Source organism: Phalaenopsis equestris, unplaced genomic scaffold (genome assembly GCF_001263595.1).
Source record: "Phalaenopsis equestris unplaced genomic scaffold, ASM126359v1 Scaffold000194, whole genome shotgun sequence".
In the NCBI taxonomy this organism is placed as follows: domain Eukaryota; kingdom Viridiplantae; phylum Streptophyta; class Magnoliopsida; order Asparagales; family Orchidaceae; genus Phalaenopsis; species Phalaenopsis equestris.
Window position 1 is genome coordinate 114,529 of NW_018164636.1, and position 16,141 is coordinate 130,669.

Here is a 16,141-nt window from a genome sequence, read left to right on the forward strand (position 1 = left end):
GGTTTGCAACCCCATTATGAACTGTTCCCAAGGAAATATTTTTTCTTCAAAATAAATGATATTTAATATAAATTAAATAATATTTTTACTTTACTTTGTTATGCATGAACTTTGATGCTGTATTGTATTTTTTTTTATTTAAATATTGTGTTGTCTTCTTGCTTGTAATGATTTAATGTCTTTCTATCATTAAACAGAATGTTCAAGGTTTTTTTTTTTTTTCTTAAATATTAATTCTTCCGCATTTTAAGCCATGGAGTTTGATCCCTCATTGGATTCTATTCTCTTTTATGCCACTTCATTGTGCTTTAGAGTTTAAAGATGGAGCCTCTATCCGAAAAGTAAATATTATGGAATATTTTAAAGATATGTTCTAAAGAAATTTTAGAAGATAAATATGTTTGTTTTTTTCTCATCTCAAAAATATTTTTGTTGAATTCTGATTGGAACATGACCCGTGAGTTAGAGCCGAGAGGAATAGGTGAGAGAAAGAGAGAGAGTTGAGGAGTAAGAGAATCTCCAGGTGTCAGAAAACCCACGTGTGTGAGGATCCAAAAGTCCCTTTATTTATGTCATGACTTTCTATTTATAGGAGTCTGAGAATACATGTAAGGAAAGAGTAGTTTTCATGATTGTCTGGATAAATACAAGTAAATGTAAGGAAAGAGTAGTTTCCATGACTGTTTAAATAATTGAATTCAAATTACATAGTGAAAAAAATAAAAGGTGGCATTTGGTCGATCGCCTAAAGCCTTGAAGTTGGTCGGCAATGTCAGTCGTATGTCGTGTATGAGTGTTGGGGGGCTATGACGGTCGATCATATCTTCTTAGAGATCTGGTCGCTTGAATGGGATGTGTGGGCCTCTGATCGGTAAATCCATAGGTCAACAGATTTGCGGAATGAAAAATTTCATCAGTCGGCCCATTATGTCGGTTGACTGCACAATAGAGTCGAATGAGTGCTTTGGTTGATGAATTTTTTGTTTTTTTCATCCGGAACTTGATTTCTATCCATTGGTTCTTGACCGTTTGATCCCTTCGAGTATTGTTTTGGCATTTTTGTGGTATACATATTAGTTCTCCAATTTGTCTACTGCTTGATGGCGACTGCTACGATAAGGACAGGAAAATTAAGAATCATTAAATAGCACAAAAATTGAGAAAATTAATTTAATAGTAGAATCTCCTTTGTTTTCCTTGCTTTTTCCTTGCCCACTAAACCCTATAAAAAAGAGTACAATTTGTGTTTGGGTTCACCTAGATCAATTTCTTCTAAAGTCTTTTCGATTGACACCATGGCTTATGGTTTGAGTTTTCCTTGCCCCCTAAACCCTATAAATAAGAGTATACAATTTGTGTTTGGGTTCAGCTAGATCAATTTCTTCTGAAGTCTTTTCGATTGACACCATGGCTTATGGTTTGAGCAAGAAGGAAATGAATGTTCATCTCCTAGCTCTGGGAGGATTCCGGCTTCCTGTGCCTTCTATAGTGGAAAAGAATAATAAAATAATTATTAAGAAAAAGAAGCAAGCAACACTTGAACTTGAGCCAGTGGATTAGGTTGGTTCTTCAGACAGCCCTGATGATTGGCCACCAAAAAGAACGTCGACGGTTGACCCGGCTCTAGCCACTAGTCTGAGTGTTGGGGTAGATGCAGAGGAAAGTGAGTGAACCGCCCCTCCTGCTGAGCGTGTTCAAAAGGGGTTGAGAGAAAAGTCGACCGCTCATTGATCTTCCCTCGCCCTTTATGCCAAGTAAGGATGAAGAAACCTGATTTGAGGAGCAGAAGAATTAATGACTACTTTTGAAATAAATATATATTGGGGTATTTAAAAGTACTTCTTTCAAAAAAAATTTAATAATCCTTTGATTTCATCATTGATGCAGATGATTTGATCGCTCTAGAGGCTCACATTGATGGCATGTTGTATAAGAACATTGTTGACTCTACCCCATCAGTGGCATCTGCACCTCGAGGGCCAATTGTGGCACCTTCTCCTGCGGTTGACCAAACTTTGTGGTGGTTGATCAGCCACTTCAGTAGTTCCTAGTAGGAGCAATTGAGGGGTCGATAGATATCCTCCAAGTCAAAGTAGTGCCAAATGAGGGATATGGTCGGCCATTCAAACCAAGTGGTTGTAATTCTTGTTGAAGCATCCGTGCTGGAGTTGATGGTTCCCTACAAGCGCTTGGGGGCAAAGGTCACCACTCATTTGCGAAGGTCGGTGCTATGTCTTTTAGCATGCTTAATTTACTCTACTTTTTACATTTACTTTTCAATGAAATTGCACTTTTAAAAAAAAGCATTTTCATGTTTTTATTGTTGGTACAATAGGTAGGATAATTGAAGCGAATTGGAGCGAAAACGGTGTGAAACTGAGGCATTTGAAGCAAATGGGGTTGCCAGCTGGCTGACGCCTAGATGCTACTTTTTGGGAGCCAAGGCACTGCCCCATAATGCCTTGGTGCCACAGACTGGGCGCTTAGGCTCCATAGTCCTCCCAACTACCTGAGAAGGAGGCTCCTAAACGCTCAGGTGCCAAAACTATCTGAGGCGGTTTCAGTGCAAACCAGGGGATTATTTGATGGATTTGGACTATTTGGAAGATGACTTTTAACAACTTTTTGGCATTTCCAACTCCTAGAATCCTCTAAGGATGCCAGGAGGATGTAGGTAGGAGTAGGAAGTGTAGAATCTACCTTTTCTTGAGAGATTTGAGAGGGGAATTTTAGTGAATTTTGTAATGGATTTGTATCAACATTTTAAGGATCAATATAAGGTTTTGTTGAAGGGATTTACATTTCTTTCTCAAGGGAGAAAAACTAAGTATTGTGTTTTGATTGCCTTGTACATGATTTTAAGAACATATTTAATGAATTTGCTTTGATTCAATGAAGTTTTATGTGGTTTTAAACGTGCTTTATGAGTAGAATTCCCACACTTTTCTATTGTGATTATTAAGCAGAACTTGTAGAATGTTGAATGCTAAGGAATTGGTTTTTCTTATTTAAATGTGATGATTATTCTAATAGGCTTCATTTACGTGTCATACTGGCCATATAACTTGTTAAAATTAGTTGTGCATTAGGACTCGGAAGAGAGGTGGCGAAACGACAAGAATATTCACATTGTTCAATAGGCTATGGCGAAGTAGTCATGAGGCAATGCAAATATGGGAGATTTGTTGATAGGGTTTGAACTTGGAGTTCCTAGGGTGACAGTCGGAAGCAAGAACCAAACTTGAACAATACTTATTTACACGCTCGACAGAGGGTAAATAGATTTATGCTTCTATTTGTCACTACATAAATTACAATTCTTAGTAGTCATATCTACAATCTACCCAGTAAATCACATGAGAAAAGTACTTTTATCAATTTTGAATTCCACCTAATCAATTGATCTAGATATGTTTAATTTAGTCATAAAATCTTAACTTAGGGGTAGTTGTTATAAAAACCACCTCTAGCGACATTCCAAACTAGGACATGAAATTAATAGACTAGAACTTCACTTTAGGAACTATCTACCTCCCATTCTCGATGGGATCGATATTCTGGACTTAATAGAGCCCTATATTACTGAAACGATTTATATACTTGCTTGAGAAACCTCAGTGAGCAATTATACCTAATTTTAAGAACTCACTCAATTTGCTACGGAGCAGATCAAGCTTTTTGTGCCTTTACCATGATTTATATAAATCGTGATAATCACCGGGGTGGATCAGTCAACCGATATTATTAGGCTGGAGGGGGAAATTGATTCACTTCAAAGTTCCATGAACAATGTGCACGTTGAGTTAGGGCTTATCGACGAGTCGACGGTTTTGAATAGATTTCATCGAGAGGTCGGTCGGATGGAGCAGATGTTTTGGGGAAGAGTTGGTCTTTTGAAAAATGCTTCATAAAGGCTATGTCTAAGTTGAAGCAGAGAAAGATTCCTTTATAATTTTTTTCTTCGTACTCTCTAATCATGTTATTTGCAATAAAATAATATTAAAATAAATTTGAAATAATGTTTTGTATAACACTTATCATTATTTGATTTATGTGTCTGCCTTATAAATCGAGCAATGGCGTGTTTTTTACTCTTTACGCTTTCTGATTTTCTTCTCTACAGCTTTTGTTTCTTTTCCCTTCTTTTTGTCTTTCAGTTGTTTCCTTTCTCAGTGATATGATGGCTCAAAAGTATTCTCCCACTCTCTTCGCCTCCTACGTCACTGTTGAAGCCTCGACCTCGACAGCGGGAGACGTGACATAAATACATAGGTGATATGTTTTTAATGACAGTATCATGCTTCGAAGAGTGTCAGACTCGGTGTGCGTGATGAATGACGTTGGCACTGATCTACTCTTTTTACCGGGAACAATTCAATTATGACCTCTGACTGCCCTTGTGATCCGAGCTTCGGAGCGTTTTCAATAAATATGGGGTTATTCCGGCATAAGTGTTGTCGAACTCCATTGTTGCGATCATGACCTTCTTCATTTATTGTCACCGAGAAGACATCCCCTGATCGACCAACTTGTTCAACTAGTTCTACTCAATCAAAGACAAAGAGGGTTTTGTTATGTTTTTGGCTAAAAAGAAACTCCCACTGCTTAGAGTTGAAAACAAAATAAAAGACTGAAGGAAACAATTTGTGGTTGGTTCATGCTCCAGTGATTGAGGAATTCTGACAAAATCGGTGGATGTCGAGGGATACAAACTGAAGTCCCTTTCGAAAGATCTGCATGCCGCCGAGGCGATGGTGAATGGGCGGCAGCTCTCGGTTCCTTAATATACTGTCAAGAAAATGGTAACCCAGGTGTTAAAGGGTGAGATGGCCCGAGATTTATAGCTAGTCTTAGATGCTATTGAGGCCACTCAGGCAAATGAAGTAAGGGAAAAGCTGGCCACAAAGCAACAAAAGCGGAAACTTCATCAGATAGTAAGTAATCTCATTGACGGTATTATTTTAGAAGGTTCGTCCCTTGATGTCGTTGCCTCTACTTTGGCTGACGCCAGGGTTGCAAAATTTATAACCTCAATTTCTAAAACCATGGTCGTTATTCAAAACATGGTGACTTGTGAAGTTACCAATATTGATTGATCTCATTTGATTGATGCAAGGAAAAAGCAGAGGAAAGAAGCATGTCGGATCCTCCGAAAGAACTGAGGCCACTAGTACTTCGGCTCGTCGATCCGCTCAACCGGCCACCTTGCAATGGTCTGGTCCTCTGTCAATTAGTGTGGTCTTGCTCACCTCTCAGCCACCCAGTCCGCTCCTTATTGGCTTGACAAAAAGGGCCAAGACCACCTGAGTCGAGCCTGCCTCTACTTCTGGTTCTTCCCGGGATCCGATTGTCGATGAGCTGTTGCCCGCCTGGGATATAGTGATTCATTCTCTGCTCTGATGGCCCGATGGCTTCTGACATATAGGGATATCTCCATCAAGATGATCTTGGTTATTTTGTACGCTCTGTATAACGCAAGGTGTTACTCATTAAGGACACGAGAGACTCACTCTATGTCCTATAACTTAACGAGAACTTTGAAAACATCAATGTATTTCCATATGTAATAACCATCATATGATTCGTGATAATATAATCAAAACATCTTTTATCAAGAGGATTTGTGGGTCTCCCAAAAATATAATTAACCATTTGTAGCATTTGTAGCTGCTTTGCAAGAGTGGCCGGAGAGGAGCTGACGAGCGCTGTTCACGAGAAGACAGAAGCATGGCTCCGGCAAGGTAGATGTAGAAAGGCCATCGTGGGAAAAGCTGCGACCTTTGGAGGTCGACGGCGGTGTAGGGGTCTTGCAATGGGGTGAACGTGCATGACGATTTGCCTGAATGGATGGAGTTACTGTTGCTTGTAGCGGGTGGGAAGATGGAGACGACGTAGCCGGTGAGAATGATGAATATGAAGAAACCTACCATACTCTGCTTCGGTTCCTATTCGGGAGAGAGAGAACGAGAAGAGACGGCGTTGGAAGTGTGCCGTGCAGTTAAAAAAAAAAAAAAAAAAAAAAAAAAAAAAAAAAAATTCTGCTGTGCAGGTAAATATTGAACTTTTATTTGTTGTCTGGGTAAAAACCCCTAATTTCTCTCCGGGAAGTCGATCTCCGCACAGCTTCCGCCAATGCTTTCCCAATCCAATCTGCCAAAAGAAGGGGCAAACTCTCTCTACCTCTCGCAGCTCGAGAAACTCGAATCGCTTCCGCTTGCTTCTTGAATTAACAGAAACAGAGATTGTTGAGATGGATTCGCTCATGATCCATTTATCCGCATCCTTACCGAGGGCAATAAGTCGCGGCTGCTCTACTTCGCTTTCTCCGCGCCGGCCTGCACCCTCGAGCTTCCCCTGGTTTTCCTGCATCCCATTTCCCAGAGTGATCGATGTCGCAGGCTTACCGTCTGTTTCCTTTGAGAAAAGGCTGCCCCTGCTGCTGCATAGAGTACCTAAGGCAAGGAGTCCTCTCGTCTTTTTTTTCTTATTTCAATGTGTGATCTGAATCTTCTTCCTAGGTTTTCTGCGTTCTGCATTTTGTTTGTTGAAATTCTTGGTATCGATTCGTTCTTGTACAACTTTGTTTTCTAACTCAGTTTAGTTTGCTTAGATTCTATAAGGTAATCTATCCCTTGAACGAGATTTTTTTTTTTTTTCTAATTTTTGGAGCTCAGATGACACCACGTCATAGAACTCCACAGGAATAGGCAGAAAAGAAGAACTCATAAAGCATATGAAGGTTATTAAGGCCACTAAGGATTGAGAAATCAGTTTTTAATTAGAGGCTGCGATGAAGTTAATTTGGAGGTTTTACAATGTGTAGTGATGAAAGAAAGTTGAAAAAAATCCTCTTTTATAGGAAAGAGGGATTGACTGAGTTTAACATAAGTCTGATGGAGGTTGGAGCAACCCCTCTCCTAAGAAAAGAGGGGATTCAGTGACCTAAAATCAGAGGACAATAGATGTCATCAGGATAGTGTTCCTCGTGAGGGAAGATGAGATTGAACATCAAGGGTCGATGGGAAATTGAAAGTAGTTGAAAAACTGCCTCTCCTTAAAGAAAGTGGGATTAAAAGGTTCAAAGTTTGGTGGGTGATTGAGGCAATCAAGGTAGTACCCTTTTTGAAAGAATAGAGATCAAATGAATGAAAGTTCTTTTGAGATTGGAGGTGAACAAAACAAACCTTCTCATGGACATGGGTGAATTGAACACATGAAGGCAGAGAACCTCTGCATGCAATTGGGGCGCTCCTTTTGATTAAAAGGAGGTGGATCGGATGATCTGGAATTGGCGGCGCAGAGAAAATCCAAGATCATTGGAACCATGAATTGGATATGATCATGACAATATATGTTGGGCGATGGAGCAGCATTCTTGAATGTGGAATCCAAAAAAAAAAAAAAATGCAATCATCAAAGGATTATCTTGCCTTTGGGCTAATATGATTTTCTTGTATTGGCAACATTTAGGCAGGTGATCGATCAATGGTCAACAACAGTGGTGTGGAGGGAACCATAATAGAGGAAGTCTTCAATCATCAAATAAATATATCTTTTTATAGCTCTCTAATGTGATTAAATTTCAATGAGTGGACTAATCAAAATAATGTTGGAAAGTCTATTGATTAAATTTAGTATACTAAAAAATGATAGAGGTTATGGGCTCCAAAAATTTCGACGCCCTAAACTCTCACATTTTGTTGTTGTTTAGAGAGCTTTGAAAGTTAAATTTTCGGAAAACATATGAAGTAGTAGATGAGACACTACCTAGAGATTTTGCCCTTATTTTATGATGACTTTTTGATATAAGATTAAAGGTTTCTCATAGGGGCAAATCCCTATGGTTAATTACCTCTTCCAGGAGAACACTTTCGATTAATGTTAGTCATTTAACACTGAATAATCAATATAAGTAGCAACATACATATGTTTTAAATTGTAAAATTTATTAATTGGAGCTTAAAGAAGATGGTGTGGGGCACGATGGCGAACATGGTTAAAATTTCATGGTTTCGTCGTCCCGGGTCATCATGGTCTTTGATCTACTTACTCAGAGAAGGTAGTTGACCCAACTTGATTGAATGATATTTGCTGATAACCATGTGATGCGTCGTCCAAGGGACCCTTGTAGATCTGGGGTGAATATTTGCTTAAGGAGACAAATTTAAGTCGACTTTAGATAACATAAGGCTTTATACCAATCAGATGTAATATGTTGCTACTATGGGAAATCTCTAACCTGATGTACCCAGTCAAAATTTCATGATTTCGTCTTAGAACGAATGGAGCGGGACTTTTGACATTTTGTACAAGAAAACATGGAGGAGCGGGAGTAGTTATAGACCCCGAGCATTTTCTTTTTATTATTATATCATTATTTTTTAATGGTCAATAGTGGTATGTTGTCATTTTTTGTATCAAAGTTTTCATCTTCATGAGAGTGATATAATGTCACAAATGAATTGCTAAATGGACACTTTTAGAGGATTTAGCAAATCTATAATGTTTGGTGCTTTTCAAGTGAAACTTGCTAAAGAGTATTTGCCTCCTCTCGTTTGGCAAATAATATTACGTTCGGAGTTCAGACGCAGATCTGTGTCCGGACAACGGACGATACAACGAGGCGGAGCGGGAGCTCAGACCTTCGTTGTATCACATTTGTTTTCCAGGCGCAGCTCGCGTCCGAACTCCGGACATAATATTTTTTCCTCCTTTGGACACCATGGATCCATTTCTCATGTAGAGAGAATTTTCTTGGGGACCAGTCTAGCAGCCCTTATCCACATGATAGGATGAATAAAGCATGACAACTACCTCCTTTTCATTTGCACTTGTCCTATACCCGGAAAGGAAGGATATATGAAGAACCATTTTAGTTAAGTTTTAGCTTGGGTGGTTCAATATCTAAATGCGCTCAAATTTTGACAGTTTTGTTGTCGTTGGAATTATTTCAATGGGATGACCCTTTTGACTATAAACTTATATCATTTAGGGTGTGTTTGGTCCCACAAGCAATTTATTTTTTGTTTTTTTTCTTTTTTTGTTTTTGTTGAAGTCATATATTAGAGCATCAAGAGAATTAAGTTGGCGCATTTGGGAGAAAAATGTTTATGCCAAATGTATATCTAGATATTAAAAAATGTATTATGAAAAGTTAGTTATTAAGTAGATAAAAATGATCAAAGAGTTTTCTAAATTTAATAAAATGACTTCAAGCATTAGCATTGAAGTTTTGAAGTTTGTTTAATTAGCTATGAACCTTTTTACAAAGGATGTTTAAGATGAGATACCTTGGTGCATTCTTGACCTTAAATAAGTAGAATATCAAAATAATGTTGAGCATTCTCATGAGATAAATTGTTTAAGATGATGCTTTAAAATGATGGTATAATATGCTAATTTTTGTAGGTGTGATGTTAATAATTATCGATTATTAATACGATAAAATGATACATTGGTTCAAATATGTTAATAATATTACAAAAGAAAAAAGTGAACGAATGAGTTATAATTTCTAAGAGGTAATGCTGAATGTTTAAAATGTAGAAATGCTTTATATAAATAATAAGAAGAAAATATGATGGAGACTTAAAATATAAATTTCATGAAACTTTAGCTAGTTGGGCTATGTTGTATGAATCTTAATACTAGAAGCTAAAAAAATCATTAGTAGCCAATAAGCATTACAAAAATAAGAATGGTGAGATGAATATTTGATAAAAGTAAAAAATAATATATTAATAAATAATTATTATGTTAAGCAGGTTGGTGAGAATATTATCTATCGAATAAGACTGTTGAAATCAACTTGCATGGATTGGGCATGTAATGCACCACTACGGAAGATAAAATTAATGTCATGTTAGGAAGAATAATTAGTTGGATTAAGGTAACATAGATAGAAATTATGCAAAAAAATTTAGCACAAAATAAATTTAACATCCCATGCAGTCTTCAATTGTGATGAATGATGGATGAGAATTCATAGAGCCAGTCGTAAATAGTTAGGATAATACTGTTGATGATGATGAGAAGACCATTCATTTCAAAAAAAAAAAATAATAATTTGACCATATTATGTTCTCTTTTTTAATTTACAAAGCAAATGGGTAAATGCAACAAACAATCTAAGCACTTCCTAATCTTGCAAAAGCATTTGAAGTATTACAGAATGGTATTTTTTTGAACATTTAGAATCATAGAAATTGAGAAATAATGCTGGTTTCTTACTTTTCATTCCTGCAGGCAGCCATAGAATCTGCTTATTCCGGCGAGACCAAATCCTGTAAGTGATAAAATGTAAGTTTGTGTTTGTTCGCCTATTTGTTACTTAGTTGTACTGTAAGATTTTGCATTTCATGCTGCTTCCAGATCAATCCAAAACAGCCCATGTGAAGTTCATTTTGCAGAGACAATGTCAATTTGGTGAGCAATATCTTCTAGTTGGAGACGACCCATTGTTTGGTTCATGGGATCCAACAAATGCAGTTCCTTTGGATTGGTCTGATGGCCATGTCTGGACAGCTGAGCTGGTGAGGGCAAGAAAGGTTTTTTTTTTAAGAAGATTTAAATACATAACACTCAATTTTTATATATTTACATAACACCTAAACTTCAATTTTTACATACGGATCACCTTACCTATGTATACAAAGATGCATTTCACATTTTAAATGTTAAAATGGTGGTGTTTTTAATGTGGTATAAAAGATTTGGGTGGTATAAATTTAAAAAGCAAAGTTTAGATGTTAGATATGTAAACACAATGAGGTGGTATGTATGTAAATGCCCCTAAAAACAAAGTCAGTCTCCCCTTTTTTTTAAAACATTTAAAACTTTATCATTTTTGTTGTCCTTAGAAATACCCTTAATACATGTCTTTTTAATAAATCCTCATTTTACCTTCTTTTTCTTCAGTGGCATATGAGTTATTAACTCTTTTGTTTTATCTTTTTCATGCCTATCTTCCTATCTTACTGTTTCCTAAAACTCAGATCTACATGTATGTATATAAAACTTATTTTTAAGACTTCTTAATATTTTTGGTTGTACAGTACTCTTGAGGGACTTCTATAAACATAATGCAAATGAAATATAAAAAAAAGAGAAAAGGTATGCTGTTAATTATTTCGCGCACTAAATTCACTGTTTTGCTAATTAGGATCTACCTGTTGGGAAGATTATCCAGTTCAAATTTATTCTTAGAAGTTTATTAGGGCTGGTCATTTGGCAACCTGACCCTGACAGGAGGTTGGAGGTTTGGGAGACTGAAAGGACCATCATTATTTGGGACAACTGGGAAGATCCACAGAAGCTCACTATAATGGAAGAGGAGCTTACAATGGTTCCAGTTGCAGAATGGCTTTCCTCAGAAAGCAACGCTGACCCCGATGAGAGAGTTGTAAATAACTTGGAAAACGTGAAAGAAGGGATTTCCTTTGAAAACAAATCTGAAAGCCATGAAAAAGTTTCAAATGACCTGAACAAGTTAGAAGAAGGAATCTCCACCAAAAGCAGTAGTGGAATCCATGAAAAATCTGCAGAAGCTCTTTCCTCAGAAAGCAACACTGACCCCAATGAGAGAGTTGTAGATAACTTGGAAAAGGTGGAAGAAGGGATTTCCTTCGAAAACAAATCTGGAAGCCATGAAAAAGCTTCAAATGACCTGAACAAGGTAGAAGAAGGAATCTCCACCAAAAGCAGTAGTGGAATCCATGAAAAAGCTGCAAATGGCTTGAACCAGATGGATATGTTGGAGGAGAATCAAAGCATGAATCATGAAGAGATGTCAAAGAGTCTTGAAGGTTCTGTGCTGGTTCCGGGTTTGGCTTATAACCATCTATCGGAGCCGGAGAAAAGTGTCGAATGCAACCTGTTGCAGGTATGTATTTAATTTGATGAGGCTGTTGTTTTAAATTGTAGGTACATTTTCTTACATGCCTCACAAATTTATATACATATCTTTGCTTTTTTACATTTATATGATTCAAATCTTTCATATCACATCAAAATTACAATTATTTTAACTTTTAAAAAGTGAAACAGACATTCTCATGCACAAGTAGGGTGCCATTTATGTAAAAATTGAAGTTCAGGTGTTAGATATGTAAATACATGAGTATTGAGTGGTATGTATGAATCTGAATCGTTTCCTAAATTGTAATGATGCTTCTTATGTGTGTTGAAGTGGTCATTTCCCTTTTGCCAACCTACTAATGGGGATTTTCTTGAGTTCAACTCCCTTCTTACTATTTCTGAATGTTGAATTATAGTTTGTCCATGAGTCACAGCCAAGGAATAGAGCATGAATACAGAGAGAGAGAGAGAGTAACAGAAAAAGATAAAGAGAAAATGAACAGTAATCCGCCTTTTCTTATTCATAAAATGATTCTCTTATTTATAGAGGAAATAGTATAATGATGATATTACATTTTTTGCTTTGTTTATTTTTGGTATTTCACATCTATGAGCTTATCGCCTGGTTGCTTTCTAATCCAGTAGGCTAAGTTTTACCTAGCTTCAGTCGCAGGATCGGCTCGGTTGGTTGAGCTTGGTCGGCATGGGTCAATCAACTAATCTAGTCTGGCCTTTATCCGTAGTGAGGAGGAGCATTTGAGAGTCCCTAGGATGGTTAGAGACATTGCAGAGTTGGCCCTTTCCTTGATTCGGCTCTACTGGATGGTAGGCCATCATATCAGATCGACTTTCTAGTAACAGTTGTCTCGAATGCTTATTTGTCTCATTTCTGACTGAATGGTTCGTGCTTGGATCATTCAATCATCTCTTGTCCGTCTTGTGGTTCTTTTGGTTTTGGTCTTGTCGGCTTGGCTTGTATGACTTTGCTCAGCTGATCAAGTGGGCCTCATGATCTCCTGACATTAGGTCAACCTTCATTGTACTCTTCCCTTTTGGTTAATTGAATCTCTTTAAGATCAATGCTAACTCCTAACACATTTTTGACATACACCAATTAATTTTGATTTATAGTTTCATTCCCTCAAGTCAAAAACTTTAAATTATGTATCTGTTTACCTACATATGAAGAAGATCCGTTATTGCAAAGTACAAAATTAAGAAGTTATGAGGATCACATAGCCGGGTTTAGAAGCTGATAGTATGATACAACAAAATTTGTAATTACCCTTTGCTTTTCCTCTATGCTATTACTTACGGTTATATAATACTGTGTCTAGAGATTCATTGCCGATCCTAACAATTCCTTGTTCTTCTTGCTTCTTGGAAAAGCATGGAGAACTGGAGTTGCCAACAGAAAACCTGCTGGAGAAAGAAAATGCGAGTTCCTTGGAGATACAAAATGGTGATGGTGGTGTTGACGATAATAATGACAATGACGACGATGATGATGATAATGGGATGGCAAAATCTGATGATGTTTTGGCTGAAGAAAATTCTCAAGAAAAATTTTCAAAATATTTATCAACAAAGAGCATTTTGCAGTGGATGCAGAAGTTTTTTTCAGGTCTGGGTTTTGGCACCAGATCACCTCTTAGGTAATGGTTGCTTTGTGCGCATGCATAAACTATAAGCCTTTCGTAATTGTTTTCAGTACATAATTTCTTATTATTTGTGCCTTTTTTTCTTAAGTTCTGCAGCATGTACATGTAGGCTACAGAGCTCTAGAAATGTAACTTGGACATCATGATTTTTTATAATTATGCAGAAGATATATTTTATTATTATGTATAAATTGGAGTCAAGCGTGATGAAAGTGTTCGCTGGACGATGGAGCTGACATTGGCAGATCAGTTGCTATAATTTAGACAGGCAAGTTATTATGTTGGGCGAAATTCTGAAATCTCTGTAGTTCTTATAAATATATGTAAAACAAAAAATGAAAATTAAATTTGGAATATTTTTAATGAAGATGTGCATACAAACCACTCAATATCCATGCATTTACATGTCTTAACGCCCATACTTCAATTTTTTACATATATATGCCACCTTACCTATGCATGAACATAATTCTCTCTTTTTATAAGATAAAATGATAGTTTTTTTTTAAGTTGTATGAAAGATTTAGATGATATAATTGTAAAAAAAAAGAGTAAAAGTTAGGTGTTAGATGTAAATATATAAGAATTGGGGATATATGTTTAAATATATTTGTTTATAATATATCATACTTAAAATATCTCTCAGAATTACTGGGTTTCATTGTTTCTACTTTTTAGGATAAAGATTTTAAATTTGAATCGGATATGTGATAATTTAAATTATTTTGTGTAAATATGTAGCTGAAAAATTTGTTGATTAAAAATAATCTGCTGATAAGTTAAGTGCGGTGACTATTACAAATTTTTATTTTTCGAAAAAGCCAGACTGTTGTCATTAAGCTGCCACCGCACCTAGAAAAATGCGGTGTGAAAACGCTGTTTTTTAAGTTTTGAAATACATAAGCTGTCAAAATGCAGTTTATCCAAACAGGTCAGATGCATTTACAAAACGCTACCGCACCAAATAAGCTGCTCCAAACGGGCCCTGAGTTTATGCTCAATTTATAGTCAATAATTTTTCTTATGTGCGTTGAAGTGATCATTTCCCTTTTGCCAACCTACTGATGGGGATTTCCTTGAGTTGAACTCTTTTAACAATCCAATTGATCCAGGGGAAATAACTGTAGCCTTCTTTTTGTTTTTGAATGTCAAACTATGATTTGTCCGTGAGTCACACCCAAGGAATAGAGCATGAATAAGGAGAGATAGAGAGTGATAGAAAGAGACAGAGAGAAAATGAATAGTAATCCGTCATGTCTTATTCATAAAAAGATTCTCCTATTTATATAGGAAATATTATAACGATGATAATACATTTTTGCCCTTGCTTAATTTTGGTATTTCACATGTATGAGCTCGGTTGGTTGAGCTTGGTCGGCATGGATCAGTCAGCTAATCTAGTTTGGCTATCCACCCTTCATCCCTAGTGAGGAGCCTTTAGGAGTCCCTGAGATAGTTAGAGACACTGTGGAATTGGATCTTTCCTTGGATCGGCTCTACTAGATAGTAGGCCATCACATCGGATCGGCTTTCTAGTAATGGCTGGCTCGAATTACTCTTCCCTTCTGGGCAATTGAATATCTTTGAGATCAATGCTAACTGCCAACACATTTTTGATATACACCAAATAATTTTGATTTATAGTTTCATTACCTGAAATCAAAATCTTTAAATTATGTGTCTGTTTACCTACATATGAAGAAGATCAGTTCTTGCAGAGTACAAAATTAAGAAGTTATGAGAATCACATAGCCGGCGTTAGAAGCTGATAGGATGATACAACAAAATTTGTAATTGCCCTTTGCTTTTCCTCTAAGCTATTACTTATGGTTATATAATACTGTGCCTAAAGATTCATTGCTGATCCTAACAAATATATTGTTCTTCTTGCTTCTTGGAAAAGCATGGAGAACTGGAGTTGCCAACAGAAAACCTGTTGGAGAAAGAAAATGCGAGTTCCTTACAGATTCAAAATGGTGATGGTGGTGGTGACGATAGTGACGACGACGACAATGGTGATGAGATGGCAAAATCTGATGATGTTTTGGCTGAAGAAAATTCTCAAGAAAAATTTTCAAAATATTTATCAACAAAGAGCATTTTGCAGTGGATGCAGAAGTTTTTTTCAGGTCTGGGTTTTGGCACCAGATCACCTCTTAGGTAATGGTTGCTTTGTGCGCATGCATAAACTATAAGCCTTTCGAAATTGTTTTCAGTACATAATTTCTTATTATTTGTGCCTTTTTTTAAGTTCTGCAGCATGTACATATAGGCTACAGAGCTCTAGAAATGTAACTTGGACATCATGATTTTTTATAATTATGCAGAAGAAATATATTATTATTAATAGTTTAGACAGGCAAGTTATTATGTTGAGCGAAATTCTGAAATCTCTGTAATTTTTATAAATAAATGTAAAACTAAAAATGAAAATTAAATTTGGGATATTTTTTTATGAAGATGTACATACAAACCACTCAATATCCATGCATTTACATGTCTTAACGCCCATACTTCAATTTTTTACATATATATGCCACCTTACCTATGCATGAACATAATATGATAGTTTTTTTATAAGATAAAATGATAGTTTTTTTTTTATGTTGTATGAAAGATTTAGA

General features: G+C 36.5%; 1 protein-coding gene across 3 annotated transcripts; it reads left to right on the forward strand.

Moving 5' to 3' along the window:
• Positions 1–5,610: 5,610 nt before the first annotated feature.
• LOC110022508 lies at positions 5,611–15,873 on the forward strand. 3 transcript variants are annotated; one of them, XM_020721481.1, is made up of 6 exons: positions 5,611–6,457; positions 10,246–10,285; positions 10,372–10,532; positions 11,162–11,881; positions 13,246–13,511; positions 13,682–13,799. In XM_020721481.1, the coding sequence occupies exons 1-6, from the start codon at positions 6,251–6,253 to the stop codon at positions 13,722–13,724; spliced, it is 1,437 nt and encodes a 478-aa protein (XP_020577140.1). In that variant the 5' UTR covers positions 5,611–6,250; the 3' UTR covers positions 13,725–13,799. The 3 variants fall into 3 exon arrangements, with proteins under 3 accessions (XP_020577140.1, XP_020577139.1, XP_020577141.1); XM_020721480.1 differs by having other exon boundaries at positions 13,606–13,798; XM_020721482.1 differs by lacking the exons at positions 13,246–13,511; positions 13,682–13,799 and adding an exon at positions 15,421–15,873.
• The last annotated feature ends 268 nt before the right edge of the window (positions 15,874–16,141 follow it).